At 41.9% G+C, this 19,743-nt stretch overlaps 1 protein-coding gene across 6 annotated transcripts in view; it reads right to left on the bottom strand.

The window, feature by feature from the left end:
- Window positions 1-2,179: 2,179 nt before the first annotated feature.
- Window positions 2,180-19,743, bottom strand: part of SLC37A1 (solute carrier family 37 member 1) — a 38,489-nt gene continuing 20,925 nt past the window's right edge. For 4 of the 6 annotated variants that reach the window (XM_018084221.2, XM_018084222.2, XM_018084225.2 and 1 more), the window contains 10 exons: window positions 17,052-17,186; window positions 15,353-15,443; window positions 12,566-12,628; window positions 10,905-10,990; window positions 10,213-10,261; window positions 9,342-9,415; window positions 8,376-8,454; window positions 7,525-7,622; window positions 5,212-5,264; window positions 2,180-4,564 (listed from right to left, as the gene is read on the bottom strand). In XM_018084221.2, the coding sequence (XP_017939710.1) occupies window positions 4,549-4,564; window positions 5,212-5,264; window positions 7,525-7,622; window positions 8,376-8,454; window positions 9,342-9,415; window positions 10,213-10,261; window positions 10,905-10,990; window positions 12,566-12,628; window positions 15,353-15,443; window positions 17,052-17,186 (744 nt within the window). In that variant the 3' untranslated portion in view covers window positions 2,180-4,548. The remainder of the gene's footprint in view (window positions 4,565-5,211; window positions 5,265-7,524; window positions 7,623-8,375; window positions 8,455-9,341; window positions 9,416-10,212; window positions 10,262-10,904; window positions 10,991-12,565; window positions 12,629-15,352; window positions 15,444-17,051; window positions 17,187-19,743) is intronic. The other 2 variants (XM_018084224.2, XM_018084226.2) reach the window with 1 other exon arrangement.

Genomic DNA, 19,743 nt, shown 5'->3' with positions numbered 1-19,743 from the left:
AAGAGGGTAAATATTTGACAGCTGTAAGAGAAGGAGGGAGATAAACCCTAAGTACAGCATCAAAAGAGACTTTGGACATTTTTTTGTAGATGATCTCCTACTGCAGGAGATGAGCAGGTTCTTGGAACACTCCTAAAGAAAGTCTGGCTTTTGTATTTGCAATTTACCAGCTGTGAATGTTTCACTGCAGCCAAAGGGTAACTGGTATAGAGCGGAAACACAAAGGATAAAAAGTAAAAACAAACCCCACGCACCAACTAATTATCTCCTTATTCCAAACTGGAAACTAACCAAAAGAAGGGAGACAAAGAAGGAAACAACTAACATTTTGTAACAAGCCAGTTTATTAAACTCAGGCAGTGAGACACAAAACACAATGTTAAGGTCATTGGGCACCAGACTGAAGCACGGCCAGCAGCTCAATCTTCCCCTTCCCTCTGCCCAGCTGTAGGGATGACAGTCAGATTTTTAACTCAGCATGTCAGCAAATGTAGTTCCAGGTTCCCAGAGCCCCAGAGGACACAGACACAGCCCCCCCAGCGGGGTCTGCAGTCCCTCCCCAGGCACGGCAGGACATGTCCCTACCATCACGTGGCTGCTTCAGCAGAGAGCAAAACAAAATCAAACCAGACTCGCTCTAAGGTGAAAGTGATGTAGGTCAGCAATCAGAATATCCTGTCAGAGGTTGGGACAAATCATGAAATAATCTAATCTAACTATTTACTTAATATACAGGCCACAAAATTTCATTCAGACCATAAAACACCACCATTACTGACTCCGGGCCTCATCATTTGATGGAATTGTAAACAATCTTCCCCAAATTCATTCCGTATGAAAACCAGCGGCCTCCAACAGCTCTAAACATCCTCTGATTTCATTTACACCATCTTACACCTGCCTAGTTTTCAGCAGCACTTCCCATACAAACATTTGTCACTGGAGAAACCTACCAGCAGCAACCCAACAGATTCCCAAGCCTAAACATGAGGAGGTCAGCCAAAGTCAGAGGCAGCACAACATTGGCACAAACATACTGGTGGATCCCAGTTGTTATTCTAAGGATATTATGCCAGACGAAAATACAATAACCTCCTGAAATGGATAGTAGAATCCCTCCTGGAATTTCCTAACTGACAAAACATTGAGGAGTAGGTCTGTCTTAGTGCATGCAGCGAGTTAGCAGTTTAACTTACAGGCAAAAGGAGTCTCAAAGCAACCTGTGAACACAGCACCACCTTCCCTGCTACCTATTTTTCTTTTTCCCACCCTATATAAACCCTTCCTACACCCAGTGGGGACAAACCTCCACTGACATGTATTTGGCAACAGCTGGAGTGTTCCCAAAGGTCCAAGGACCTGCTGGAGGCTCCTGCTCCCCATCAGGCAGAAAAAAAATGGGGCTCTGGTCTCCCTTCTTTTATAAGGCACCCCAGCTATTATTTGCCTGTTCCTGGAAGGCCCTTCAGGCACATTTAGATCAGAAATTCTGTAACCAGAAATTGTTTTCCTTTCCAGTCAGTTTTTCCCCAGCGCGTCTGTCGTTTGGACATTTTATCTCAGGCAGAGGCACACAGACCCCATCAGACATCCTAACAGAATCAAAACAACAAATACTCAAGGTGATTAGAGCAAGAGAGAAAGGGTGAAGCCTTTCAATTTCAATTCCATATATACTGAAGACCAAGCCAAGCAGACAACAAAAAAAGTCACCTTAAAACTATGTGTCAAGGTGGACTCGGGCAAGTGTCTCCTTCCCTGCTACACCAAAGTAAGCAGAATATATCCATCTGATGCAGCTGATTGGAAATACTGATGTTGTACAAACCACAGTTCCACAAAACGAAAATAAATTACATGTTGAAATTAAGAAGGGCACTGATTTTAAAACAAAAGGTTCTAATTTGTTCTCCTAATGAGCCATTTTCATTAATCTCACAACGGACAGAAGTGCTGTCCCAGCAGGGATATCTGTCCTTCCAGCCAATAAATGGAGCATTTCTTCATGGAGATGTAAAAGATAAAGTAGTCATCACTTCTCATTTTAGAACAGAATCTGTTTTTATTCAACACAGGTTGGTAAAGGATAAAATTCACAATAACCAGCATTAAAAAACAACAAACGAACCCTGCAATGATATTTAAATTTAGTTGTACCTACTGGTCACTCACATTTCTACACACACAACTTTGTCAGTCTTGCTCATTTCCAGATCAATGAATATTGACACCCAATGCTAACAAAACACACTGTTTATCCACAACCTGGGGGATCTTCAGTTTTCAAGAACGAAAAGCAAATCTTTGTCTTTTTGTCCAGCAATTTTGTAGCTGGGAGGAACCAAAATGCTGCAGATTGACATGGAAGGAGATATGGGCAGACTGAGAGTCCCAATTCCTGCCTACAATCGATGCAAGGAAGGCCTCAGCCCAGCACCTCCAGCTTCATCATTAACCCCTACCCCGGTCACTGAAGTGCAAAAGCTATTCAAATAAATAAATAAATAACAGCAGCAGCCCCAACAAGTAAAACCCAAAACACAGTTAAGTATCTTTACAGCCTGTAACTGCAAAATACAACCAAAAGCTTTTTAAACTAAGACCTCGGCCCACAGGGAACAGCTTCTCAAAATCTGAGCACAGCAGGGTTTGAATTGTTTCAATAAAAATATAAAGCTCTGCTGGTTCAGTCCACTGGGATAGAAGTCCTTTCAAGTAACATTGCTGCAGAATTCCTTCACATTTAACTGCAGCCCAAAGCCCAAGCCCAGCCCAGATTCATGCATTCAGATGTCGAGACCTTCCCCAGTGGTCTGAACAGGCTTACCCAAAATGTGTGAAGTCAACCATTCATCCAGGTAAGTGCAGGGACAGGGCCTACCTACAGTTCCTCTGCAAGGACCCAATACCTTCCTTAAGGCCCTGTGGCACTGAGGTTTTCCTTCTAAAACGAGCCCCTTCTTACAGTGTTCAAGTCAAGCATAAATCAGGTGCTGAATCAAACCAGTGAAGCGACTCAAAAGACTCAGCAACTACAAAATTACAGCCCTGGAAATTAGGTGTTGTGCCAGCACGTGGAACACAACACCAGCAGCTGATGGGACATTTCTGCAGGACTGTTTTAGAGTGTTCTGTTAATCAAGTGTAAAGACTGCTGCATTGTTTCACAGAACTTAAGAGCATAGTTCAGAACAAGACATATTCCTAGAGCTTTAATAAATACAGTTAAGGACAACACATGGTTTAAATTATCTAGCCTTTGTGATTTAAGTATAAACACCTCATACAAAAAGGATTTCTTTTCACTTTATACATCTTAAAAAAGAAAAGAATCACAGAAACATCTGTTTGCAAAGCAGCTGTACAAAGAAATTATATGTTCTGAAGACATTAAACCATCTATTTGCTGGATAACACTAGTTACTCAAATGTTCTCTTACAAACTACTGCCCACACAGGTAATTTTTCTGATATTTCGGCTCCAAATCTGAAATTCAGAGCCACTGGAAATGAGCCACTTGAGAGAGATTTCTGGATATTAAGGCCCTGATCTGCAACTTCCACGTGTGCACCCCAGCACTGAAATCACGAGTACCCAACAGAGATCCCTGTGGCAAGGGGGCACTGAGGCAGCTCATCTGCTCAAGCCACAAGTGCTGTAAGAAAAAGGACAGCTCACAGTTCACAAGAAACCACCTCTCATTTCAGCCCAGCCTGGTAGACAATTATGTGACGTTTGCACAGTCAGTTTATAATGCCCTGAAAATCATTAGAGCCCCCACTGGAAATTCTGACTCATAAGCTGCTTTTTGTTGCTTAGGACTCCTTTTTTTTTTTTTTTGCACAATCCTAACTAAAGATTAACACTCATCCAGAGATTCTGTGAAAACTGCTAACTGCAGTACATGGCAAGAGTAAATTCCATTCCACTGCCTACCAAAAGGCTGGATGTTGTCCTTGGGAAGTAGTACTGTAGTTAAAAACTAATAATACAGTGGGTGGCTACTGTCTGAGCAGCTTCAAAATACTAATAGCAGCACATCTTAATAACCAGCTGATGTTGTCCTCTATAAAGAGATGCCCTCAATGTACACAAGATGACATAAGAAACACACACTTTGCTCACTGACACTGGGACAGCCACTGCTGGGCTGGTACAACTTCAACTTCCTTCTGCTCCAGTTTCGCCTTGATTTTTGGCAAAAACACAGTTCATAAGTTTAATTAAAAACATCCTATCAAAAGAAACAAAAAAGGCACTTGGTATTTCTCTTTGGCTCAGTTGAGGCGTGCTGCTAAAACCTTCCCAAAGTTCCCATCTCTTCGCCTGATGAATAGTTGCCATCCTGAGGTACTTACTCATGTGCAAAAATAAAGAGCTTCAGGGAGTTACCAGCTGCATTTCTCACGTTGCTTTCCAGTAATGGTGCAAAGTTCTTCACCAAACAGAATCTCTTAAATACAGAATAATACATCCCATGAAGTCTGGATTTCAGGGAAGAGCTCCGACCACTGGCACAGTCCTTATTCCAGCTCTGCTCTTGTAGCTCAGTGCTCCTTAAACCTGGGAAAGAACAAACCAGGTGGGAAAGGTTGAGGTGTGAGACATAACAGTCACCAACTCCAAAGTCCACGATCCATCCCCTGCCATGTGTTTTCTATTCTCTCTCCATTTTACTTCTCCAAAACTGCAAACAAGGGGCTCAATTTGGATTTTGCATCTGCAGGCATAACCCCACTGATTCAGCGGATTTTTTTTCCCCCCTCCATTCAAACCACTGTAAATTTAGAGTCACCCTTTTCTTTAAGGGGACCTTTTGGAAAAATGTGCATTTGAAACTATTATTAAACACAGACCAAGGAATAGAGGGGTTTATTCCCCATCTGCAGGATGAAACTCAGGAAAAAATACACCATAACCAAGAGACTGTGACAGAAGTGTGTTTTCAGATATTTTTAAAAGATGTTCTGAAGAAAACTGTTCATGATTTGAAAACATCAAACTGGGATTATTCTTTTGAAGCAAAATTAACCCAGACATAAATGGACATACATAAACTGTAACATTTTCAGTCTAAGTTATGCATTACAAGGCAAAGGTTGGACTTGATGATCTTGGAGGTCTTTCCCAACCTTGATGATTATATAAGAAAGGATCAGCAACATGTTTTAAACCATTATTAACAAGCAACAGCAATACATAGCACTTACAGAGTGTGATCTGCATCACACTGAAGTTCCTTCTGAATAAGACGGAGTAAGAGCTGCGAAAACAATCACAATATCTGTGTTAGTATCTATAAACAGACAAACAAATAAGCTAAGAAACTTATTTCAGGATAAGATGTTCATTGTTACTTGAAGAGTTTCTCATTTGAAATATTACCCTGTAATGCTTAACTCAGTTTTGAAAAAAATAAATTTAAAAAATTCAAAGATTTACAGATGCTCAGTCAATGTTTGGAGGAGGAGTTTTCACAATGAATAGCCAAGAGGAAAGTAATTTCCTTTCTGCAACTAAGAGATCAGTTTTTTCATAAAAAAACCAGAATGGTTTTCTGGCAAACATGTAAAGAAACCAGCAGAGGGAACCCAAGACTTCAAGAAAACATGGCAGATAGAAATTTTGGAGCATACAAGTATTTTAACTGTTATTTGGAAAAACAACTCTGTGTGTGAAAGGCTTTAATCACACAATTAGTCAAGATGAGCCAAGTTGGTGTGTCTGTGCTGGATCAGGAATTTCAAGTGCACTTTAAAAGGACTACTAAGACAGTACCAGCAAAGTGATTAAAATTGGTGATTCTCACGTACTTGAAAGACAGAAATAGAATGTTCAGGGTTCCTCACTGTTTCAGGTTGCATTATCCTCAGACTCTCACTGTTATAAAATAGAAGTTTCTTCACTATTCTAAGTATTAGTGTTTTAAGAAGTTAAAACTAACATTTTAGAGGTAGAGAAGTGGCCAAGAATGACAGAACTGAACACCACGTAAGAGACTAAAGCCCCTCTAGGCTCCCTTGAAGAAATAACATTTGAACACTTTATGCTGTAGTGGAAAGGACAGTAAAACCAGAACAAGAGGATTTATTACAACAGCTGGGTCAAACCTCTCAAGAACAGAGCTTTGCAAAGGTGTTTTAATCGATTTTGCAAAGAAATGTAGTGTTTTAATCGATTCTGCAAAGAAACCTGGTGTTTTTTTTTTATTTTCACTTGGTTTTAATCAATAACTATAAAAGGAAAAAAAAAAACAACAGAGCTTTAGGTCCACTTGGGAGAAGTACAATAAGCTCCAAAACCTCACTCTGCAGCATGAAATACCTAATACTGAAAACAGCACTAACCAGGATTTATCACACTGCTGACTACCAATATGGCAAAATACATCAGCTATTAACTTGCCTAATCTATTTACTGAATTTCCAGAGATTTCACATCCTAAATGTGAAATTTAAAATTTTTGAGGTTAACTTGAATTCAGAAAAAAAAAAAAAAAGCCTCAACTGTAACTCAAAGCAAGACTTTCTCATGCCAGGAAGGAACAGTCTGACACTCTCAGCATCAGCTCCTGGGAGTGTTTCACAGTCACCCTGCCCTTTCAAGAGCACTTCCACCCAGGATTTCAAAGGAGAGGAGAAGCAGGTGACACTTCAGGACACCTCTGAGGTACTTCACAGCATGATTCTGGTCTGGGGGAGAACAAAGCAGGTACAGACACCTGCCAGGGGAATCTCTGGAACACACAAGAACGCGACCTACAGGTGGGTGCAGCAAGACTGACTTCGAAGGTACAGCAAGACTTGCCTTGCCTCTTTTTGTGCTTGCCTCGGTCTTTAAAAGCAGAGCAGAGTGAGTCAGAAATGAGACAAACCCAACCCAAAGCCCTCTTCAGATCTTTCTCTCAAGCACACAGGATTTCAGGAGGAAAAAAAGGGAAAATGGATGTGCTTTGAACCAAGCCACCACCGCGTGCGTGCTCCGCTCCTTTCCCCTAAACATCTGCTCCTGGTTACTGTCAAAAGTTAGGGTGCCAGTTTTTCATCCAACCTAATACAGCAGTCTTAGGGCCCATCTGGAAAATGTGATGTATTAACTTTCAGCAGCTTCATTATCGCGGTGATTTTGGGGATACAGCAACGCAGGAGAACGTTTGTTACCGCTTTGCTCAACCTCCTTTCAAGAAAACAAAAGTCCTTCTGCTGTGAGAGGAATCTGAGTCAACTTCTAGGTCTGGATATGAAAGTTTATTTACAACTAAGCCTGCTGGAAGCTGCTCAGCCAGCAATTAACAGCTGTTAATTCCTGTTGCTCAGGAACTGCATCAGATCTAAGTCTCCACTTTTGATTAAAATTAGATGAGAATTTCAAAACGAGCAGATTTGCTCTTTAATTGAAAGTTTCCTACACAGTGGAAGTTTCACAGAAGACAGAGTATTGAAATTGCAAAGGGAAAACTTGCATTTTGGGATAGTTTTGCACAGAGGGAATACACAGCCACTAAATAATATTTGTAGACTTACTAGCAAGGCACATGCATCTGCCACCATGAGCATGTAAAACACGTTGTTCCAACCAGATGGGGAAATAAGACCAGCCAAGAGAGGCCCCAAAGCTGCACCTAAAATACAGTATTGGTGTTGTCAAGCTGTGCAATACAAGATGTACTATATTGAAATACAGTTACTCAGAGTATCAATTTTTCCACCTAGTTTAGGTTAGGTATCAGGAAATGTTTTTTCCCCCCAGAGGGTGACTGGGCACTGGAACAGGCTCCCTAGGGAAGTGGTCATAGCACTGAGCCTGACAGAGTTCAAGAAGTGTTTGGACAATGCTTTCAGGCACAGGGTGGGATTTCTGGGGCGCCAGGAGTTGGACTCCATGGTCCTGATGGGTCCCTTCCAATTCAGCATGTTCTAAGATTCTAGTTAACTCAGTATTACCTTATGTATTAAAAGGTCCCAGAAAGTGCAAAACACTACTGGTACAGATGCAAGTCAAAGGTAAGCCTAACCCAGGGAAGCTGGAAGGCTACGTGTGTGATAAATGTCTGCCCTTGGCTCAACAAAATGATCATCTAGTGTTAAGTTGAATGTTACTCAATTTTCCCTTCTACATACCAGTGCAGAGGGCATGAATAAAATATCCCTGATCCTAGAAACAAGTGGCATCTACTGTTGCTGTCTGTGCCCTCTTCCTCCCACCCTCAGATGTGGGACCACTAGAGGTTTCAGGTCAAGTCTCTGCCATTCTCCATTTTCAAAGTTGTTCTGAGTCCTGGCAAAATGCGAGCTGAAGTGAGAGCCCAGTTTGTCAAAGATCCTTAGTTTTAACCTACCCCAGCCAGGGCAGGTGATCCTCAGCTCAGGCTTACCTACAGATCCAGTTCCATCGATGATCGCCGTCACCGTGGACAAGGCTCTTGCATTCCCTTTCAGGCTTTTGTGGGTACCCTGAAGTGACAAAGATGGCTTAGGCCCTCCTAAGCTGAACTCTGAAGAAAGTCCTTGCAACATCATCCAGCTCACACCTCTCCACATGAGATACATGTTGTGAAGATGGCTTAAATATCCAGCAGAGTCAGGCCCGACCTTCCAGCCAGCAGCCCCTTCAGCAAGGATGAAATGGGCAATGCACTGTGGCTACCTTGGTATTGCCAAGACCTCCAAGCCCAACGACAGAGCTCCAGAGATTTCTGCCCTGCTCCTTTTCCTGTATTTAGCACATTTGTTAGAGGACTTCTGCTTCTTGCTTGGTGCCTTAAGGAACCAACACCTTCCAAAGCCTCCCCAATGAACAGCAGCAGGGTTGTTTTCACATGGCATCTGTGACCTGATCCACCTGAAGTGCTGTCACAGCCTGAGTAACTGCAGGGCTGAGGGCACCATGTGAATCCTGACTTTTTATTTTTATATACTTCTACTTTTGTAAAGGTCTGTGGCAGGTATAGCTTTCTTCCCTGATAGGAATTAAGTCACCAGCTCATCTCTCACAGAGGTACAGCTCCTCCCCTTCTTTAAAGGTATGAAATATAAAAAGGGAGAAGGCACCTGTACAGTGGCCTGGCTTTGCATGCAACATTCATGTTAATGTTGGGCTGTCATCTACAAGATTTGCTGCCTTGTTAGTGGTCAAGAATAATTTAGAGGCCTCTCACAAGCATGGTACTCCTTCACACTAACACACAAACTAAAACAATCTCAGTGGGAGTTCAGCACTGCCTATCCAGCTCCTCTGCTCTGGGACAATGCAGCCCCTTCCCTGCTGACCCTGCAGAAGTCAAAGGGCTCTCTCTGGAGGCCAAACTGCTACAGGGAAACGGAGTGGAAGCCAAACTCACCAAGTCAGCAGAGACAGCAGTGGTGATCAGGGCATAAGGGCCATTCACCAGGGCACCACTGATAAGCAGCATCACTGTAGAAAGTTAAAAAAGTGGAAAATCTGAGTTGCCTGAAAGACTGTTAACAGGAGACATCACAGTCTATGGTTCCCAAATGGTTTAATCCATCTTTGGCTCCCCTGACCCCATTACAGAACTGGGAAAGAAAGAAAACCAACATATATTCCTCCCTCTCTTCAAAATGCTTTATTTCATGGTGTGAATTCTCAAACATAACAGAAGACAGGGCTGAGACGAAAAGCACTTCCCAGGGCCTTTATTGATCCTGGTAGGTCAGAAAAAGGGGACAATTTGACCAAACTGACTGTGAGAGCAGGGTTACTCACAGGATACACCCATAAGCCCCTTTTCTGCTTGTACAGTACCACGGGATCCTAAAACTGACTGAAGCCTTAAGGCAGGGGAGACACTACTGTCTGCACTTGTGTTTTAATTTCTGCTTTGAGGTAAGAGATAGAAAACCACAAGTGAATTCAGCCTACACAAGTAAATACTGCTGTCAAAAGTACTACAAGTAGTCTTTAAACACCTCTGACATTTGGTATAGGGAATATAATAAAAAGCCTGCACTGACACAACAAGCTCCAGAAAGACTTAATTATATGAACTAAATCACTGTTCTCATGCCAACCTTTACTTGCTTCCTACCTCCTCCCTTTACCCTGTAGAAAGCCTGTAAGATCAAGTTTAAGGAACTTGCTTCCAAACTTCCTCCTCTAAGGGAAAAGATAAAATAAAAAGGAAGGAGCATCAAAGGAACATAAATTAAAAGTTCACAGAAAGCTAGGCAGAATAATTTAAAAATACTCACCCACAGTAGCCTCAAGTCCCATTTTACTGACTGTAGAGAACATGTACAACTGTGAAGCCAGAAAAATGAGCATTCTGAATATCAACATACAGACTAATCCCAGGTTCCCCATTTTTCCCATGTTAACTACAAAATATCTTAGCTGGTATTACATGAAAGCTAGTTCCAGGTTTTTGACTAAATCCTTTTAGACCACAGCAGAATGATTGTTTGATTGGATACAGGAGGGAGAAAAGGGGTATGATCCTATTCCCCAGTATGTCCTGTCAGAAGGAAGGGCTGTGTTATGAGACCACTCAGTTTTAAACTCTCCAATTGCACCTTCAACACAGCACAGAACAGTGCTCACAAAAGAATAAAAGAAAAATGCATCTCCTGTGTATGACTGCCAGTTTTCCAACAGCTACAGCACAGAAATTTTAGCCTCTGAGCAGGTAAAATTCTGGCTAAGAACTACACATCTACTTTCACAACACAGTGAAAGATTCCATATAATCTATGACAAACAATACATTAAACTTATTTGCTTGTTTAGTAAAGGCAGTCCCAAATGTCTATTCTTGGCTCAACTTTCCATGCCAGTTTTTAATCTGCCTGAACTCTTCATATCCAAGTTAGAAGATGCTGCCTGCAGGACTGTCCAAGGAATGCTGTCACAGTCTCAGCCACAGCTGAGAGGGGCAATCTCTTACCGTGGGTGCTGCGAGCAATAACATCATCCCACAGGTTGATGCCCTCTTCTCCAGCCTGTCTGAAATGAGACCTGCCAAAATTCCACCTGGAAGAACACACAGGTGTGTGAGGAAAACACTCAGTGCCTGTTTTACACAAAAGACATCAGTTATACTCAATGCAACACAACCCAATGGCTTTTACTCTACAGTTACACACAGCAGCACAGCCATGTGAGCCTGACAACACAATTCACACAGCAAAATCCTCACTAACCCAACCAGTTATGACTTGAAGATAACAGAAGCAGACTATTGTTCTTCTTCCTTGTTTATTCCAACCGAATATCCAAGGCAAAAAGCCTTTTTTGGCAGGGCATGGCCCCAGTGCTGGTGTTCTGGAATCCAGCTGTGCCCAGCTACTCACCGGTCTCTTAACTCCTTCAAGTTCTCAAGTTTGATGTCTTTGTCACACTTTGACCACAGGAAATGAGCTATTCTGTATCTTGGGGCAAATGAAATATGTGGTTTTCTCTCCAGGTAGTCAACCCAAGCTGTTTAATTTTCCCTACTTGTTGTGTTTGCCAACAACTGTACACACTGCACTAATGGGAGTGCGTGGCTGGAGGGGGCTGCAAGGCCTGAGGGAAGGAGCTGCCAAAATTATACAAAGGGAACTTGGTACAGGGAGAAGGAAAGGAAGGTCTCTGGATTCTCCAGATTCCTAAATGTCACCCTGGGCCTGCCTCTCCCTTCCAAGCTGCCCATCTACCAAGTGCTCACATCTTACTTGTATTTAAATATAAATACCAGAGGTCCAAGCTGCACTGGCAGGTTGTTAAGCTTGTGTTCACAGCAGAATCAGATGCTGCTGAAAGACATCACCCACATCTCTAAGGTACTACTGACTCTGGCTATTTGCTCTCTGGGATGAAAGAAGCAGCGAAAAATGGCAGAAGTCACACCCAGCACAAGACTGGAACAGAAACTGCAACACACCTGGACACCAACATCTTGAACTACCAGGGTCTACTCAGCTCTTGATCCAGGGAAACTCCTCTGTCATGAGCATTATTTTCCAATGGACTGATACAAGGCTTATTTCCATAAGGGAAGTGGGGGAGGTGGACGGGGATGGATGTGTGTGCTAAGTCAACCAGGCTTCAGGATGATGACATTTGTTTTATTGTGAGCTATACAGTCTACACTGGCATCGAAATTTAATTATTCATTGGTCACCTCACAAATTAGAAAGGAATAGCCTCATCCTTATTATTATGATAATCTCCCAATTTTATCACATGCAGTCATAATTTAAAAAAAAAAACAGAACACCTGTGGCAAATCATCTCTGTGCCCACAGAAAATACACAATATACAATTTGTTTTGTTAGAGTGGCAAAAGGAAGATATTTTGATAGGTGGTACGACCCAGACTCATGAGCCAGAGCTGATGGAGCTATTATTCCATAATATTTGACTATTACAATTTGTACTCGACAACATAATTGGTTCTGAAGATATTTTCCTACCCTGAGCTCTCAGCTCAGCACCTTTACTGCCACTCTTCTTCAGTGGACACAAAACACAAAGACTATATAATAGTATATGTAATCTGTGTGTACCAGAGTTTTTCCCTGAACTGGTGTGAATAAGGATGAAATATGAGTATTAAAACTTACCAAAGATTCCACCCACATCAAACAGTGTAGAAAGGTCCCCAGCTCTTTTGGCATCAAGATGCTCTAGTGAGGGAAGCAAAACATTTGTGTCATTTCTAGACTACAAAAGACAGAAATCTCACCACAGTCTTGTCATGTCAGGGCAAAGGCATCTTACAGCAATGCTGTTTATTCACAGGAATAAGCTGCCACAAGGTGACATTGTGCAAGAGAAATATATCTAAGTGGATATGCAGTAACATAGCTTTTTGAATGCAATCACAATCACTGCAAGAGACATTTTACCACTTTTATAATCATGGAATTATAGAATGATCTGGGTTAGAACAGACCTTTAAGGGTCATCCAGTCCAAACCCCTGCAATGAGCAAGGACATCTTCAGTTGGATCACGTTGTTCCTTGAATGCTGACCTTGTTGACCTTGAATGTTTCCAGGAATGGGGCATCCACCACCTTTCTGGACAACCTGTTCCAGTGCTTTACCACCCTCATTGTAAAAAATTTCTTCTTCATGTTTAGTCCAAATCTACCTTCTTCTAGTTTAAAATCATTACCCTTTATCCTATTGCAATAGGCCCTGCTAAAATGCTGGTCCATCTTTCTTATAAGAAGTACTTATTCAGTGTTTCTTTAAGTACTGAAAGGCAGCAATAAGGTCTCCCCGCAGCACTCTCTTCTCCAGGCTGAACAACCCCAACTCTTTCAGCCTGTCTTCACAGCAGAGCTGCTCCATCCCTCTTGGTGCCTCCTCTGGACTTGCTCCAACAGCTCCATGTCCTTCCTGAGCTGGGGACCCCAGAGCTGGAGGCAGCTCTGCAGGTGGGGTCTCATGAGAGCAGAGGGGCAGGATCCTCACCCTGCTGCCCACACTGGTTTTGATGCAGCCCAGGACACAGGTGGTTTCTGGGCTGCCAGTGCACATGGCTGGCTCGTGTCCAGCCTCTCATCCACCAGCACCTCCCTGAGCCTTCTCCTCATCCACTGTCACCAGTTTGTCAGTCTTGCTCATGAGTAGGGGGTAAAGGGGGATGTACACTTACTTTGACCTTTCTTTTTTGGGTGACATACCTGTAGAAATCCTTCTTGCTACTCTTTGAGTGCCTTGCCAAGTTCAGCTCCAGCTGCACCTCAGCCTCCCTGACCTCATCCCTACAAAACTGGGCAGTGTGCCTATGCTCTGCTCAGGATACCTGTCCTGCCTTCCACTGCCCACATGTGCATTTCCTCCTTGTCCTGTAGTTTGACCAACAGGTCTCAGCTCAGCCACAACCATCTCTTGCCTTCCCTTCCTGATTTCTTACACCTGAGGATCAGGAGCTCTTGTACTCTATGGAAAACATTCTCCAAGATCTGCCAGCTCTGTTCTGCTCGTCCCTGAGGGCAGTTTCCCGGGGGGTTCTATTGATCAGCTCCTTGAGCAGCTGGAGTTTGCTTTCCTAAAACTCATAGCCCTGACTTTACTCTTTGCCTGACTCAGATCCCTCAGGACTGTGAACTCCACCAGTAAATCATCACTGCAGCCCAGGTTGCCTCTGATCTTGATGTCACCCAAGAGCTCAGTTGTGTTGGTGGCCCTCAACAGTGCTTGGACTGTATCCATGCTGAAGTCTGGCCTAACAAGTTTCCTGTTTGTAAATAACCACATACACAGGAACAAACACTCACAAATGAGGCTCTTTGCTCTAAAAGCATGATTAGTGTAGATTTGGATCACTTACAGAGCCTCATCCTGGAGGCCTCCACCATATGACCTGTAATATCCATCACTAAATTATAGCTGGGCACAACTTGCACTGTGCAGTTCCAGGGGACTGCAAAGACACAGGGACTTCCTCAACTCCACAGTTTGCCAGGGGCACTGAAGACCACTGTGCACATACTTATATTTAACCTAATGTATCTATTGATTTGCTAACAGGGCCAGATTCCCAAAAGTACATCAGGAAGTTGGGCAACCCAGTCCTATTAAGTGTGAAGTTTCCAAAGGAGCTGAATTTCTAAAATCCACCTTTTTTTTTTGAAGCCTCTGCAATACAATTTACAGAGCAGTATGTGCTAAGGCAGAAGGGTCAGGGGCACCACCATAACCTCACCAACATCTGCCACAACACGGACAACAGTACCAAGGCAAACATCATTAACCTTTCTCCTAAAAGCCCAATGCTCTCAAGGTACCCAGTCCTGCAGAATCACTGGTTTTGGTCCACACATAAGAGGTTTCAGCTCCAGGATTTGCAGCACTTTGTGCTTTCACAGGCTGTTCAACCTGCCTCTCTCTGCTGGTTGTTCCTGCCATACTTGCCCAGCACATCTTTTCTGCTCTGGGGGTTTAAGGGTCCCATCATGGCTCACAAGAACATGAATTTCTCTGGTTAGGGAGAACTCCTTTCTCAGCACTCTTAAGTATAAAAAACCAAAACAGCAGTACTGAAACAGATAAATAAGTTAATTTAGATTGTTTTGTACAGATTTGAATAAGACACTCCAATAATGAAAAGCACTTTTAGAAAATAAGCCTTTTTTATTTGTTTGCAAAAGCCAAAGACACAGCATTTATACCTGGAATTGTTGATGATGTCAGATTCTTTTGTTTCTTTTGAAAATGCCCTCTTGTAATACTGAATTCATAAACCTGAGAAATATGTTAGCTGGTGACTTACAACACTCTTGCTACTGCAGCAAAGCCTCTTTCAGAAGCAGTAATGTTTATTTTCTTATTTATTTCAAGCTTGTACTCCCAGACACCTTGTAGTCATAATTCTGTATCCCTTTACTGTGATACTTACCTACACTTGTGATATAGAGGGGAAGCCAGAAGAGGAAAGTGTAGCTCACTAGCTTTGCAAACAGAAGACAAAGGGAGAACTCTACAACTCCCTGAAAGAATAAAGGAAATAGGAAGTTAGTATCTTGACAGAGCTATTTACTTTCAAAGGCCATTATGAAAATGGTTTCTAAGAAGCATTTAGGCTTTTCTTTTTCTCTCGAGAATTCCCAAGAAGCATTCTTCCCCTGAGAGCACAAAGAGCAGACTGTGGTATTTTACTTGTATTTTTTTCTCTTTTTTTTTCAATTGTACTGAATTGACTGAAAACACTAAAATGGTACAGAATAACCTGAAGAGAGAACACTAAAATGAAGGCGAAGGATTTCATACTGTTTGGGACACCTACATCACTTATTTTCCTTGTGGAAAGAGTTGTCATACAGCATTATAGCGGGTTTGGAGTGTATTCCAGAGCAACTGGCATCTTTTTGTGCTTTTTAGATCCTTCCTTCAGATGGGCACAAGATTTCTTCCCTATTGTTCAGCTCTTTGTAAAAAGCCAGTAAGCCAGTGTGACACAGTTCAAATCAGTTTGTGGCAAGAGCACACAGGGAAATGACATATTTTAGACACTGACTCGCTCCATCCTCTTTCCTGCTGGGAACATAAAAGTGTACTTACTGCACAGAGCTGCAACTAAACTGCCAAATTAACCTACCTTTATTCCCCTCACCATCTGATAACTTCTTGTTTGAAAACAGATTTCTGAAACCCCTGGTATGGAGGGCTGCAGTTAATCTCAGGAACAGCACACACACAGAGTTGGCCCCACTCCACATGGAGCTGTGACCCTTCCCATCAGCAGGCAGTAAAAATACCACAGAGGCTCTGAGATTCCAGGTGGCAGCAGCAGCAATCTTTCTACCCATTACTTCCACTTTACCACAGGAAAAAACAGTTGAGGACCAGACTGGAAAGGATGAGAAGATCCAGGAATAGAGTGGCTGAGTACTGGGTATTTCCTCCCCTACTTTTTATATATGGTCCAAATTAATTTGCAAATAATAATTTTTCTGCATCCCACTGAAGCTTTTAGGCTTCTGTCTGAGAGGACAATCAAGTAATGCAAGTCCTGGCCTAAAGGAAACTTCTTTTCCTTTACCAGCAGCCCAAACGTTCGGGCTGTTTGAAACTTCTCTTACAACAGACTATAAAATTAAAGCTTTTAAAAACAATGCTGAAGAATGTAAAAAGGGAAGCCATGGAAGGCAGTTCTGACAAGAAGTGCTTATAGATTCAGTCTGTTATTCCATCCTTAGCACCTACATGTCATTAAGACAGATCAGTAAACTTTTAGAAGAGAGTTTAGAATAGAATAGACTATTTCAGTTGACCTACAGCAGCCATCAAGTCCAACTGCCTGACCACTTCAGGGCTGACAGAAGTTAAAGCACATTAATAAAGGCATTGTCCAAATGCCAAACACTAACAGAGAGAGATCAGCACCTCCCTGTCCACCTCCCTCCTCAGGAAGCTGTAGGGAGCAATGAGTTTGCCTCTCAGCCTCCTTTCCTCCAAACCAGACAAACCCAGAGCCCTCAGCATTCCAAGACTGTGATGCAAAGTTAATATATCCTCTACCACTCCATCCAGATCTTCACAGAAACATGAATTCTGAGGCAAAACTTAATTCTTAGAGGAACAGCACAAGTACTCACAGGTATTCTCAAGGCCCCAAGGAAGCTGATTGCTGATGTCCCATGTCTTCCTTCCCCACTGGCCACAGTGCTGGAGTTCAGGGACACGCTGCTGTTTTCACTGTCACTAAGTAAGTGCTGTATCTCTGGATCCTGCTGTTTCCCCCAGCAACCACGTGAGAGAGAAAAGAACAAAGAATCAGAACGTGTGTACAAAGAAATCAAGTAATTCCAAAATAATTTTAAAAAAACAAGTATATATTTTATCACTGAAAGTTACAGCTTTTAAAAATACCTTGATTTCAATATGCAGAGTAGATACAAAGAGAGTATATACAGAATATCAGGTGAAATAATTCTAGTTGTTTATGTTTGAGTGCATACACTTTATTATGGAATCATGTTTTTCTTCTATTGTGGAACAATTTCACATATTAGAGTACATTTGGTGGAATAAAGCAGTTTCCAGGCGTCCCTTACCCCACTACATAAATGTGGTCTAATAAAAGCTGACAATCTACTGAATACTACAACACATTTCCATATAAAGTATATATTATCTTCTTTCTGTGCAAATATTAAGCCCATTTTTCAGACTCTGCAACACCATCTTATTCACTGATTTAAATACAAGCCATCTTTCCAATTGAATTATGGAAATTGGGTGTTTTATGTTAAGAAATCGCTTATTTTTTCACCTCTGTTTCATTTGAGCATTGCAATTCCCAAATTATAAAAGCCTAGAATGTACCAGCATTACCTAAGTTGTGAATTCTGAGTCCTTTTTTAGCACTAGAAAGAATTTTATCCCAAGAATTCCACTGGCTGCTAAGAATACTTGTGGAGCAAGTTACCACTCAACAAGAACAAGCCATCCCACTGTAGCCATGAGGGTATATGTTATTTTTATCCATCCACCACACTGAAACAAACTCAGAATAGAACTGGAAATTTACATCTTCCAGCTGTACACAGAAAAAAGAAATTTCAGGTATAAATAGCCCTCAGTACCTCTTTTCCAACTCAGAAAAAGGATGGGATGCAGCTATCCTCACTTTCACCTGCTCACTGAGAAGCTTTACCTGGCTGTGCACTTTTCCTAGCTATGTGTTCTACATTCTGTCTTCTTCCTCCTAATTCTTCAGCATTTGAATAAAGTCTCAGTGAAGAATTAAGCTTCAAATATATATCTCACTGTTGGTTAGGAAGGATAAAACAACAGGTCATTTGATTTCCAGTATTTATTACAAAGATTAAAACTTTCTGGTTAACATTTGGCAAGTTGATGTAGGAAGAAAGGAGGAAAAAAAAAGTGTTGGAAAAATTCAATTCTGCTATTTTACACTCTGTGTTTCTAAATAAGTTCTGTTTTTAAAGAACATCATTTAGAAGGCACTAAGGAACCATCTGCACACCTGAGCCCAGACACTTAGCATAATTTTAGGAGCCACCGTGTAGCATCCAAAATTCTCTACATGATTTGTAGATAGGATACAGGATATACCCTGTACCCTGATGAAGTACTAAGTGGAAGACAGCAAAAACATCTAGGGAGCTTTGACTTGGCACTGCAAAACTGTTCATGGCACGAGTCACTCCATCATCATCATCATCAGTATTTATCTTCTGAATTACTGGAGCGACTTCAAAACTTGAACTATTTTAAATGCAGTAATTTAGCAACTGAATTTTGGATTTAGCAATTCAAACCATCAGCTATTAACACTTAAAAAACATGAGAGAGAGAAAGAGAGAGAGAGAGGAGAAAAAGAAGGGTTTAAGCAGTGAAGCTCCCCCTGGATTCACTGGAAGACACTTCCAGGTAAGTGTCTAAGTGCACAATCTGCACAGCAAACTTAGCCAGCATTGTCTGAGGCAATGCTGCTCATTTCTCAGACAAGTAGCTCTACATCTATTTTGAAAGAGTGGGTTAAATATTGAAGTAGAAGTGACTAAAGTCCCAAAAAACTTATTTAACTCATGCTGGAAACTTCTGTCGACAATATGGGACTTTTATGCTGCAAATAACTAAAGATAAATAAAACCAGCAGTTTGTGCTTGGCAGAGTTAACATTGTACAGCCTTGCCAGCTTGTCATACAGCATGATTAGGCATATGGCACACTTTTGATCTCTGGGGAAGGATTCATTATCCCTCAATTTTGTGTAATTTTTAAGAGGCCAACCTAACATAAGCAGCAATGAATGCACAGAGGTATTCAGACCACGCAGCCAAAAACACATTCTGCTTTCAATCACTGCAGATCCTGAGTATTTGCTTTCTTTTTACAGTAATTGCAGAGGTCAATAAAAACCCAGTAAAAGCTGCCATTCTAGTGTGCTTGGAGACCAACTCATAAATGCAAAACATCTGCTGTTTGCACAGGCTCAAAAGCTGACTGTGAGAATCGGCTCCACACAACTGCAACACAACCACTGTGAAAAGGAAAGATGTTCAGCTCTGCTTCTGACAGGAAAAAGATGTTCTTCTGTCACTGGCAAAAAATCAGGAAGTCCCAAAGAGTGACAAACAAGGATTTTTAATTCTTTGATTCATTTCTTTTTAAACCTCGTTAAGACTCCGCATTACAAGCGTATAACCCAGCTGGCAGCGTGGAGAGAGGATGGGGGGAGAATACTGCCAAGGCTGCCAGCAAGTGGGAATTTGCAGAAGAAATTCTCCCCTGTGAGAGTGGTGAGGCACTAGAAGAGGT

The sequence above is a fragment of the Manacus vitellinus genome, unplaced genomic scaffold (genome assembly GCF_001715985.3).
Source record: "Manacus vitellinus isolate BGI_N305 unplaced genomic scaffold, ASM171598v3 scaffold_7_pilon, whole genome shotgun sequence".
Classification (NCBI taxonomy): Eukaryota; Metazoa; Chordata; class Aves; order Passeriformes; family Pipridae; genus Manacus; species Manacus vitellinus.
This window is presented reverse-complemented; position numbering and strand designations above follow the sequence as displayed.